The 12,914-nt window shown below is 43.8% G+C and overlaps 1 protein-coding gene across 7 annotated transcripts in view; it reads right to left on the reverse strand.

The window, feature by feature from the left end:
* Nucleotides 1-12,914, reverse strand: part of zfhx3b (zinc finger homeobox 3b) — a 346,429-nt gene that overhangs the window by 6,486 nt on the left and 327,029 nt on the right. For 6 of the 7 annotated variants that reach the window (XM_077562960.1, XM_077562961.1, XM_077562959.1 and 3 more), the window contains 4 exons: nucleotides 9,686-9,822; nucleotides 8,990-9,190; nucleotides 7,025-7,142; nucleotides 1,361-6,850 (listed from right to left, as the gene is read on the reverse strand). In XM_077562960.1, coding sequence (XP_077419086.1) covers nucleotides 1,361-6,850; nucleotides 7,025-7,142; nucleotides 8,990-9,190; nucleotides 9,686-9,822 — 5,946 coding nt within the window. The remainder of the gene's footprint in view (nucleotides 1-1,360; nucleotides 6,851-7,024; nucleotides 7,143-8,989; nucleotides 9,191-9,685; nucleotides 9,823-12,914) is intronic. The other variant, XM_077562964.1, reaches the window with a different exon arrangement.

The following is a 12,914-nucleotide window of genomic DNA, read 5'->3' on the forward strand; positions in this document are numbered from 1 at the left end:
AAAGGGCATTAACTGAGTTCAGGTAAAAGTATCCCCTAAAACAATACAAATTAAAAAAAAAAAACAACATATGCACACAGACACAATTTTGCCATTCTGCCTCATCTACTGTCCAGTACATAAGCAAAAGACAAATATTTCCTTGCCCCAGTTTGTAATTACTTTTGACATTTGACTCAATTTAGAGTGGAAAAAAAATCGACTCAGTTTCAGAGTAGTCTAATATTTACACTGCAAGAGAGTAGAATAAAGAATTGAGGAAAAAACTTTTCACTCAAGGGTTGAAGAACAAACTCACAACCTTGAGCTTGGGAGACGGCCACACTACTACCTGAGCTATGCCCCTCCCCTCCTACTGTTTGCTTAATGTTTTTGGTCTCAAAATTTGGAAGATTCCAGCTGACACGAACAATATACTAAAACACAGCAGGAGCTGCGTGATTCTCAGGGAGTAGATCGGCTGTCTCCCAAGCTGAAGGTTGTGAGTTCGTTTCTCAACCCTTGAGTGACTTTTATTTATAAGTGTAAATATTACTATAAAACTGAGTCTATTTGGTCCCACTCTAAATAGAATCAAATTTACTCTTACAGAATTTACTTTGTGCTTCTATGACTTGGCACTACTAAATGTGAATATGAATACAACTTATGTACATTGTACAGCATGTTTTCTTTCATAAGAAAACAGTTTATAGTAGTAGTTTACATTTTTTATGTAGTTTAAACTAATCTTACTATTATTGTGTGAAGGCTGAAGGCCTATATTTCCTATTTTTTTGTTTCTATCACTTTTTTGACAGGCTTCTCCTTCCAAATAATTTATCCGTTTCACGTCATTCCAAAAATTTCAAAAATTCACACCATGGGGGCTTATTTTTTTTCTTCATAAAAAACAAAACCTGTTTTCCCATAATTCAACATTTTTTCCCTTAAAAATTCTCCATTCGTTCCAAGGGAAGCAATATTTCCCCCAAAACCTATTTACCATTCATTTCCATTGTCACATTCAAAATAACGGGTTCACATAGTTCCCATTTGAAATGTAAAAAAATTCTGCTTATTCAGTTCACCTTATGAACAATTTTAAACATGCCACAATTTTGCCCGTACCAAAAATTCCCCTTAAAAGAAATCCCATACCAAGACATATTCTAATCTACATTATTCACTCCTTCCTCAACATTACTTGACCGATTCAAATTATTCCAACTTCAACATATTCAGAGAATTCCAAATTATTCCACATGCTTCATTTTTTTTTTAAATTCAGCATTCACATGCAATTTCTCCATAATTTGCAAATGTCTAGTATTTAGAATCCGATTTGTTTGTCATAGCGTGCAAAATAGCAGCAACATACCTGAGTTTGATGAGTTAAAGCTGGAAAGAGAGGGGCTTCCAACCCCTGGCAAGAGGACAGGTGGAATGCCTTGCAGATTGGAATAGGCTGACTGGAGATTCAGCGCCTGCATTGCAGGGTTATCAAACATTCCCTGTTGCTGCATGGCTTGCTGCTGCGCCAATCCCAAAACTTCATTGGCCTTCTTAATGCGATCCATCTCTTGCTGAGCCATAAGTTGACGGACAGTGGCTGGGTCAAAGTATTCTTTTTCTTTGTCAATCTGACTGCCAATGGTATCCTTCACCTTGGAGATATGCTGCTGGGAGAATATGTGATCACGAACCGAGAGGCGGGCACTGTACTTGACACCACACAAAGTGCATTCAGTCTTCGGCCCCTCGTAGGACGTCTGATTAATTCCAAAGTGCTTGGCCATGTTGAGCTTTGCCTTTTTTTCCTTGGCACGGGCATTTTGGAACCACACCTGAACCACTCTCTTTGGAAGTCCAATATCATTGCCAAGTACCTCACATTCCAACATGGTTGGAGTCCTGTAGTCATTGAAACAGGATTTCAATAATTTAAGTTGGAGGTTTGTCATCTGGGTTCGGAAGCGCTTTTGACCAGGACGATCGCCGCTGTCAATGCTCCTGGTGCCTGAAGCTCCAGGACTTGGCGAGCAAGGATCCGCCATGCTGGATGTCTCACTGTGGTCAATTATATGCTCATTTTCACAGTCCTTAGCATAGTAGCTTGTAGCAGGGCTTACGAGCCCTGAGGACATCTGGTCGTCATTTTCAAGGATGGGGACGGTGCACGAAGGCTTAGGCAGATACTCACTACTACTCTGGCTGTGTTTTGCGTCAGCACTGTCATTATCAGCATTAGCCTCATCACCTGTAGTCGTATCTGTGATGGCTGTATTAACAGAGGAACAGTCGTCATTATCCAGTTTGCTTTGATCAAAGCTGAGGTTCACAGCAGACATGGCTGAGTTCTCAAAATCTTCCATTCCTTCAACTTTAATTGACGAAGGACTCAGAAGTGCCCTGGGAGACGAATCCATTCCTCTATTTACAGGAGACATGGAGGAGCTTTGTCCATCCATATTTGAGGACGCCATTTGGGAATATCCTGATGCCTCAAAGGCATCCAACTTTATTTGGAGCCCCTCATGGTCAGGTAACATACCAGAGAGGGCTAAATTATAGCCAGCACGTTTGGCCTCGTGCCAATGACGAGAGCGAATGTGTGCCTCGAGGGCAGTTTTTGCTTTAAAAAGAGCTCTGCAAAAGGGGCATCTTCGATGAGCTTGAGCTGGCCCCACTGCTCTGAACTGGCCTTTTCTCTCTCTTGCTCTAGTATTTTGAAACCAGACTTGCACTACTCTCTTCTTCAGCCCCACCTCATGTGCAATGTGGTCAAGCATTTTACGTGTAGGATTAGAATCCAGTAAGTACTTCTGGTACAGAATCTCGAGCTGCTCAGGTGTGATGGTGGTTCTAAGTCGCTTGTCTCTATGTGGCTCTTCACTGTTTGTACTGTCATTTTCTCCTGGGCTAGTGCTAGCTTTCTCCTCCAACTTCCTCTTCAGGGAGTTCATTGTCGATGTGGGGGTGGATGGAGAAGTGGCAGAGCTGCTGGGGATCTGGGGCATTGCCCCAGAGAGCAACTGACCTGCCAGGAGAGGATTGCTCGGGTCAAATAGCATGAAAGGCATGTCCATTGAGCGGTCAATAAATTGTGGGTGGATGAACTGATTCTGCACAGAGAGGAAGTGTAACTGCTGGTGCTCCTGCCAGTGCTCAAAGGAGGGGAAGCCAATCTTGCACTGATCACACTGGTACGGGATGATTTGCTGTGCCATTTGTTGTTGAGCCGAACTCATGTGGGGATTGTGGCTCAAGTGAGAGCTTTGAGAGGGCGGCTGGCTTGTCTGAGAAGCTGATGGACCGCACTGCAGTTGCTGTTGAGTAAAGGAAGAAGAGGAATGTTTGTTGGGCTTGGAAATAGGTTGGATATTCTCTTCTCTCTGATGCCTGTGCTTTTGTGACTCCGATTGGGGTTGGGATACATTTTCCTGCTTAATAGAGGTCTTATTTGGGGGATCAGCTGAAATCTCTGGTGCCTCTTTTGACTTTTCCTCATGGAGGTTTGAGGTGCTTGCTGGTGATGCCTCCTCCTTATCAGCTGAAGTGAGATGTGAGAATGCTGAAGTTGTAGGTGGAAGTGGGCAGAGACTTGAAGAGGAGGGCATTGGGGTGTGGCAAGAGGAACCAGAGGGAGTGTAACAATCATTAGAATAATCAACTGAATCCTCATTGTGGCTGTCATACTGTCCATCCTCATCTTCATCTTTGTAGCACAGCTTCTTTTGATGTTTTATGAGATCAAATATTCTCTGGAAAACCAAGTTGCATTTTTTGCACTGGTAGTTCAGATTTGAGGTGCGAATATATCGGTCGTTTGAGAGTTCTCGTCTCTCGCCATCTTTCCCTCCATCAGTCTGGTTTTCATAATTCTTTCTTGCCTTCTGGCGAGCATTTTGGAACCAGACAACAATGACACGAGTAGGGAGGCTCAGAAGGTTGGAAAGCTGCTCAAACTCATCGTCCTTAGGATAAGCATTGGCATCAAAGAAATCTTGTAAGATTCTCAGCTGGTAGTCTGTAAACCTAGTCCTAGAAGATCTCTTACTTCCATAGAAGTCTTGCTTTTGTGGTTCAGGGGAAGGTGGTTTGGAGTCGATTTTAGTATCTTCAAGTGTTGTGGTAGGTGGGTTATTGAAGTTGTATGGTGAGTCTTTGTTACGTTGCCTCTCTTTGAAAAGCGTGTTTCTGAACCAGTGCTTTATGACTTTTTGCTGCAGTCCTGATTTATCTGCCATCTCTTTAATCTGATCTTCGTTAGGTGAATTGTTTATATCAAAGTACTGTCGCAGGACCCGGAGCTGGTCATCTGTGATACGGGTCCGTGGCCTCTTGTTCTGTTGCTGCTGCAGCATGGCTGGCGTGAGCTGTTGTTGGTAGAGCTGGGCCAACTCTGAAGCCAGGCTGGGTTCAACAGAGGATAGCTGAGAAGTCAGCTGGCTGGGCAAAGACTGGAGCGACATGGGCTGCATCATTAGTGGTGAAAAGATCGGCAAATCCATTGACATGGAAATTTGTGGCATTGGAACTGGAGGCTGTGGAGTAGATACAGTTGGAGGTGTGAGTGAGGGTGCAGACACAGGAATATTTGGTGTAGGAGCTCTTTGGGGCGGAGGGGGTGGGGGAGGAGGTGGGGGAGCTGGAGCAGCCTCTGGTGTAGGGGGTCTCAGTGGATATAGTTGATCATAATTCTCTCTGTATTCCTTAGCAAATCTCTCAAGGGATCGGAATGGGAAGAAAGCCTGGTGGATATGCTCCTGGTGGCTCTTTAGAATCAGTATATTTGAAAACAGCTTGCCACAGGCTTCACATTCCAGTTTCTCCAATCCCTCAATGGGATCCACCACTCTTGTGATCCCACCTGGTCCACTTGATCCTGTCGGGCCAGTTCCCCTTTTCTGGGCTTTTTGTTTATTTTCATTATACTGAATGACTAACTCAAACCCAAAATTTTCCAGCAGGGCTTTGGTTGCGTTTCCACGAGCATCTGAAGCAATCCTTGGCGGAAGTAAGCCAGAGTCGTGGTTAATACTAGTTGAAATGTGTTGAATGTCCTTCCTTTCTTTTAGTTTTTCAATGAAATCTTTGTTGGCATCCTCGTTTTTTTCAGTTGCATCTTTGTCTCTTTGAATATCTTTTTCGTTTTGCAAGGAGGGTGGCTTCTGCTTTTTTTCAACCTGCTGGTGGAGCGAAGCACTTTGTTGCAGCAATGCCATCTGTCCATGTGCCTGTGAGTGAGGAGGCTGCTGCTGCTGCTGCTGCTGCTGCTGCTGCTGCTGCTGCTGTTGCGCTTGCTGCTGAAGGTGGTGATGCATCAGTTGCTGCTGCAAGCAGCTCTGTTGGGCTGAGTTCTTGAGATCTTCGAGCAGCGAGGAGGTGGTTGCTCCTGTTAGGCCAAGTGCTGAATTACTGATGTTGATCTCTGGATTTAGCTGAAATTCTGCTCCAGGGATGTAGAAAGGAAACAGCAACTGCTGTTGCTGTAAGGGGAGAAGTGCATCAGTTGTCATGGGGAAGTGCTGCAGAAGTGCTGGGTTAAAGAGCTGGGATTGTAGAAGAGCAGCCTGCTGCTGGAGCTCTTGCTGAAGCTGAGCTTGAGCTTGGGCTTGAGCGTGAGCTAATTGCTGCTGTTGCTGAAGCTGCTGTTGTCCCCGTGAAGACAGCATATCTGCATATTTAGCCTTTTTTACGTCATTGTTCTCTGATGGTGACGAATGGCTGCTAACTGAGCTGCTGGTTTCGTGGCTTTGACTCTGGGAGTTGTTGTTTCCTCCAAGAAGATTCTGGACTGTTTGGGATCCAGAAGTGCCATGGTTGGTAGAGTTTGTTGTTGAGTTGCTTGCCGGGCCTGGACTTGCCGTTGAAGTGCCGATGATCGCACCTCCTCCACCTCCACCAGTAGCACTTGCAGAGCTAGTTATCCCTCCCGCGGCTTCAAGTTTGGCTGCCCTGGCTTTTGTTTGGTGTAGAACAGAGCGCATGTGGATCTCCAACGTGGAGCTCTGGCTATATGCCACATTACAAGTGCTACACTTGAATGGCTTGTTGTCAGGGCTGCTCGTAGGCTCCGGCTGACCAGTGGTGGACTCCTGAAGAGCTCTCTTCACCTTGTGGAGGTGGGAGACAGAGTTATAGTGAACTAGCAGAATATTCTTCTGTGTGAACGACTCTTTGCAGACAGTGCACTTGAATGGACGAGATGGATCTAAGAATTTCTCCATCGTAAAGTTAGGACCTTTTCGGAATGGCAAAGCACGTTTTGGTTCAGATGCAGAATCTTCCAGCAGTGAGCCAGAGTCGCTGCCTGTTGGGCTTTGCTTTTCCTCTGGGTCACTCTCATCCCCCTCTTTGTCATCTTCTCCCAGACCGCCATGTTCTTCACCAAGGGCTGCGTCACCCATGACCATAATGTCACCGTTCATCAACAAGCCCCCATACAGCTGCTGGATATCAGCTTCACTCAGCTCCAGGTGGCTTGTTTCCAAATGTTTCTTCAAGGCTTGTAGCGTCCTGAAGCTCCTCTGGCAGAGGCAGCACATGGTCGCTGCTCGGATCACATGATACTGGGAATGGAGCTGGAGCTTCTCCACAGTTTTGAAGGCCAAGCTGCACTGGTTACATCGATACTTGTAGACATGGCGATCAGAAACCGGTAGCTGAGGCCTTTTGTTGTGAACTTCATTGAAGTGCATCTGGAGAGAGTTGGATGATTTGAACACTTGATTACAGCCTTTCTTCCAGCACAGAAATCCAGTCGCATCATCCTTCTCCGTCGGTTGTTCTTCTTGAGGTGACTTGCGAGCCTCAGCTATTTCTGTAGGAAGTGAAACTCCCTTCTCCAGATCAGCATCTAAAGCATCTGCGGAGAAAACAAGAGTATTGACAAATACTAATCTGTATAAAACTGCGTATAGTCTAACTGAATTTACAAGCATACAAAATGTGATTTCAATCTTTTCAAAATACCTGAAAAACATGTATTTTGTTTGAGGGAGAGAAAAAAAAATCTTGGGTGAAAAAGCCAGACACTAACCAGCTTGTTTTGTTGTATCTTCAGTGTTGGGAACAGCATGAGAGGGATTGTGAGACTCTCTTTCTGGACCAGGAACAGGTATGAACATGCTTGATGGTAGGACATCGGTTGCTGTCACCTGAGGGAAGACAAACAAACAAAAAAAGCATTCATTATTATCATTTCATGTGCTAAAGCAGTCTGCCCAGGGATCGACTACCATGACTAATTTTGGAGCATAGAGCTCTACCAGTGAATTTAAGTAGCCCAGCACCTTTTTTTAATGCTTATTCGGATAATAAGCAGATTTTTTTTTTTATGTCGTGATCTACCAATACTGTATTATCTTTGCGATATACTGGTCGATCAAATTTCAGTTCTAAAGCATCCACAACTATGTAATCTAATCGAAGCAGAGTGATTCTTATGGAACAGAGTTTAGTAAAGCAATATACTAAACAAAATTTTAGAAAATTTATGATTAGTGATAGGTAGCACATTAAAAATTAACATACTGTAATCATTCATTCTGTGCCTCTCACTATTGTCTGGCAGAACGGAGCCGCAAAACAAAAACAAAGCAGAATGATTTGAGACAACTACTTTATTAGGCTATTAGAGGAAAGAGCAAAGTATCCCAAGGTCACTTTTGAATTGGCCCGTCTAATTGGCAAACATAGTTCAAAATGGCTATCATCCAGCCAGACCCAGAATTAATGAAGCTCATTTTCATTTCTGCAGTCTTACACAGACTGATAATGAAGCAGAGTGTGAGGGATGGCCGGGGGACATAAAGAACTGTTTGTAACTTGTATGCCCTTACACAAAAAACGTTTTGTTTAATTAGGAAATTCATATATGCGATTAAGAAAACAGCCGTACTAGTAGCCAAATAGCCGGGGGGTATAATTAAACATTTATACCAATTATATGATGATGAACTAGCATGAGGCTTTAATTAAAACCCCGCACTAAAACATTGAAAACACCCATGTGGGGGAATAAAAGTGTCTGGAAACAAATCCTAGAAAGAGGCCTGAATGAATTTGGGTGGACGGAACGGAAGGAGGACGGGCGGGATGTGAAGACAATGGGATGATGAAAGGAAGGCGAGCGCATATCATTATGCATGCTTGGCAAGAAATAAGTCACCTATTTCAGAATTAATTATGTTCCTCTCCTTAGATGAGAGTAAAGGATAAAGTAGTTTTCCATCTGCACTCACTAGTTATAAAAATGTGTTGGCTTTAATGTGTCTCTTATTACGGGTCTTCTGTCATGCTACTCTGTAGTGGTTCAGTACATTACAACCTCTATAAAAGAAATAAATATTGCAGTCTACCATACTAATGTGCTTGCCATTTACTTTCAAGATGGGGGGGATGAAGACGGCCAGGCGGTAGATAGAGCAATGTTTTACTGTGTGATTGTCCGGCCAGCTATTGAGCCGTACAAGATAGAACAGAACAAAGATTTGCTCAGTGATTTACAAGAAAACGGGGCAAATAAAATTTTATTCCCCCTTTGATGAGCATTATTGGAAGCAAGGAGACTACTTTCGCTTGAGAACAATGCAGCAGTACACTGCAGTTGATATAAATCTAACTGCAGGCCTCAGTATCTCGCCTTCCATCGGTTTGTTTATGGAAGCAAGCTCACGATTAATTAATTACTCAATCATTCAGGAGTTGGGGTTGTTGTTCCCACTGAACCTTAATTCTTCATCTTGCAAGGTATTTTGGACCGTTTTGCGGTAAGGCCCTTTTCTGTTCCTGCCCACTCGTATAAGGTTAGTCGACTGCTCATCACTACAAATAAACAAACAAACTGCCATTCGAATCGGGTGCGTTGTTGACTTTTTCCATCCACTGTACTCAATTGTATTCAATTCCCCCCGTCACTGAATGACAAGCGTAACATCCACAAATTGCTGGCTTCAAACGGCTGAATATGGGAGCACTCGTTCTGATGATCTCATCGACTTACTGTGGCGATGAGCTTGTCGACGCAGTCGGGCGCGACACTGTGCAGGTGCGTGAGGTGGAACTGCAGGTGGATCTTGTTGTTGAGCATGTCCTGGCACAGCGGGCAGCGTAACATGGGCTGGACAGAGTGCTGCGTCATCACGTGCATTCTGAGACGATTCAGGTCCGTGTTGGTGAACTTGCAGTAGGGGCACTGGTACATCTGCGTGAAAGCAGATGAGAGGGGTGGGTTGGTATATTCACAGGGGGTTAATAGGGTGAAATGGCTTTGTGAGAGAAGAGAAGCTGTAGATGAGGAGGGTAGGGTGAGGCAAGCCTTCCCCCCTCAAGCAACCAGATTCCTCTGATCACAGACAAGTGTGTAATAGTGAGAACCACTCACTCTTGGCACCCACTTCAAAGTGCTCTCATCTGTCAGATACCTTATTGATTTTCCACCTTATACACAATTAGCAATGCGACTGCAGCAGAGAGGCTAAAATAATTTTGAGGAGAGTTGAAAAGAAAGTACTGAATACTATGAAAAGGCTCAGCAAGATGAATACAAAATTCATCCAAAGTCGTTCTACTTCTTCTAATTGGAGTTAAAGTTTTAAGCTGATAATGAGGGCTTACTAATAAGAAACCAAAAAAAGTTGGACTTTCATGAAGCACATGCATGGCTGCTCCTAAACTTTGTGTGATTTGTGGCGCTCACCTGCTCTGCAGCTCGCTTTTCAGATGCCCGGGAACGCTTTGAGGACAGCGGGCTCTCAGAGGTCTCCGAGCGTGACGAGGGCCTTTTGCTAGGGATCGGGGAATCGGACTGGTGCTGTTCCGAATGGCCGGACACTGCTGAGCGCACACACATGCACAGAGGGATAAAGAGGAGATGTCAAGATGAGTTGAAGGCTTGGCAGCTCCAGACAGGTCAATCAATATCAGTGAGGGTAAAGAGCTAAAGGGCTGTCTTTCGTAAATGTGCCATATCTACATTTAATGGGAAACGGGCAGTATATCACACACATTTAATCCTTCTTTCACGCTGCTTTTAACGCCAGAGCCATAGACAACGTCATATACAAATGTTAGTTTACCGCAGGGTGCAGCTTTAGGTTTCACCGCACCTCATATTTTCGGTCCACATGAGTCTTTCAAATCAAGACAAAGTACATAAACACGGCCCCTTTGGTTCACATCCATGTGCGAGCTCTGTTGTGTTCTGAAAAACCCTACAAGTGTATTCTTGTTAAAGCAACAGTATGTATTAACATTTTTTTTAATAACAGCATCAAACTTATTCTACAGTTAACCAGCTTGTAGTAAGGAGACTAGCTACTTTGCTGTCATGGCGACCCCGGGCCTTTTACTTCAGTGGTCTATAACATGGATGGACCAGCAATGATGATAAAACCATTAACTCATTTGCTCTGCAAAACGTAGAAATATGTTCTATTTTAAATATTACCATGTTCCCAAAGACATATTTATATGTTTTTTATGTTTTGTTTTATTTTATGCTAAAGCATGCAAAAGGCTTTGATGCAGCCTCTGAAGAGAATGCTTAATGCAATGGCAGTTATTACAAAAACGGCCAGCAGGTATAGTATAAGAGATCAGCCAAGGCCATGTTGCAACAAGCTATTTTCCCCAGTGTTTTAAACAGATTTATGAATAATGATGAAACTTAGCTATATTCTAATGCTAATTGCTGCAAAACGGAAACAGATAGAAATATACTTTTTATCCTGATGAAAGAAGATACTCTAATCTTTCTTTTGGCAGGTTTCATATTTTTATAGCAAAAGAATACAATATTCTGTGAGCCTTTCAAAATCAGTCAAAATCCAGTAAAACAGCCGGAAGCGAAGGGGGTTGCTTCAGTGAAAATGGCTGGGAGTGAATGAGTTAAGTATCATTAGTAATATTCTAATGGGATTCTCACAATAAAAATAAACTGCCTACAGAAAGTAATAGTTACATTTAACCAAATTCAAGTGTAAATGACAACAATGCATATTAAAAGACTCATCCTATGTTTGAAGAGCAAAGTCTCACACCTGAGCAGGTGCAAAGCACTTTAAAACCCCTCAGCGCTACAAAGAAAGAGAAAATGGAAGTGGCACAAAGTGAATCATCACACTTAAACGCTCAGTTAAGCTGGAGCTTACACAGGACCCGAATTCACTCAGAGCCAGCACGAGGACAGCTACAAATTCACAGTGGAACATAAGGAGGTGCCTTGCTACCCACTAACAAGCCCATAAAGAGTTAAAATTGGCCTGATTTGTACAGTCGTAGAAGGGCAAATTGAGAACAGAGGGCACTGGTAGGGTGGGGTGCTTTGGCAGGGGGTCAGGTTAAGCGGGGCTGACCACGCTCCCGCTACAGACATTAAAATGTCACCTCCAATCAGGTGGAGTTGAGCTGATTACCCAGTGGGGAACCTGGCTTTGGACAACGCCGCCTGCTAGATCTCCCAGAGACACTGGGATCAGTCACCAAGACCCTGTTAGGGTCCAGTCACAGCCAATCCCATTAAACACATCCACCTATAAACAATGGGAATGTTAAACAAAAGGAGACTCCATTCCTGACACCAACCAACCGCTCAATCATGGCACGGCCCTCGCCAAATCCTCATCAACTCTACTTTGGTACTCTCCACCTTCCTAATCTTGTGTGGTAAAGCCAGGCACAAGTGGTTTGCTAGTTAGTTAAAATAACAAATTCCTGAAAACCTTGTGAGTTGGGATTTTTGTACAATTTCAGCATTTTTTCTGCGTGAAGTTGGTATCTTGAATGGGTCAAATTCAGAGGCGGGCAATTTACTGCTGGTCAGTCATTCGGCATTCGTCAGCAGCCTCGGCACCTTTCCATCATCGTCAGTGCATCATTTTTTAAGCCAAACCAAACTGTACTCGTCCATCATTTTATTACATTTCTGTCATCATTATTTTAGGACTGACAGACAAAGGTGGGCATTTCGTCAGTACTGACGGACTGAGAGGTCTGTCGGTACTTTACCCATTTAGTGACGATAACATGTACACTGCTGAACGAAAACCCACTTCGGTCAGTGCTTAGACCGTCATTTTCATTTTAAAGTTTCTCATCATTTGTCAGCTAAACGGGCATCCATCGACAACTTATGTACTGATGGAATGCCCACCTCTGGTAACTTTTGTGACTGATCCATACTAAGTCCAGCATTTCAAACCTTCAGTGTAGGGATTCAATCTTTGCACATGCCTGAAGACTAAAGTGACAACTTGCTATCCATGTTGACACCAAGTCCTTGATAAACATGTCTTTCACAGTGTTTTAGTGTAAACTACAAGTGACAAGAATTAAACAAATGCACCCTTCAAGCCTCATAATTAGAAGAATTAATAGGATTTATTCCAAGCCAATTCTATGCCAATTAGCGTGAGAAGTGACTGTTGAAAATGAGGGGCTGGAGAGCTTCCCACAAGGGACAACTGGCTTTCTATCAGTCACAGTGAGTGGGAGCTGCCAGCCAGGGGAAGCTTACTTGGACACAGTGTCTCTGGTCACGGCCAATTGAGACGCCATCAAATGTGATCAGTTGATTTTCTCTCCAAATTCCTCCAGCCCAACGCCATCACCAGCACCATGACTAACATGCAACTAGCGCATGTATCCTGTTTGTCCTTGTCGAGGGGAGGATGGAAATAAATGACCGTCAAAATGGAGAGGGTAGGGTGATGAAAACAGTCGGATATCGGTATCCGAGTGCTGTTCCGCACGTTAGACACGCATATCTACTGTACAATATGAACAGGTGGTCACAACCAATGACCCGCAACATTGACACCAGATAGAGAATTGCGTTACCATAGCTTTTACAAGTGTTGACAAGAGGAAGCAGGAAGAAGACTGAGCTTGGTGACATATGCAAGGAAAATGGTGGAGAGAATATAGTA

Source organism: Vanacampus margaritifer, chromosome 4, assembly GCF_051991255.1.
Source record: "Vanacampus margaritifer isolate UIUO_Vmar chromosome 4, RoL_Vmar_1.0, whole genome shotgun sequence".
In the NCBI taxonomy this organism is placed as follows: domain Eukaryota; kingdom Metazoa; phylum Chordata; class Actinopteri; order Syngnathiformes; family Syngnathidae; genus Vanacampus; species Vanacampus margaritifer.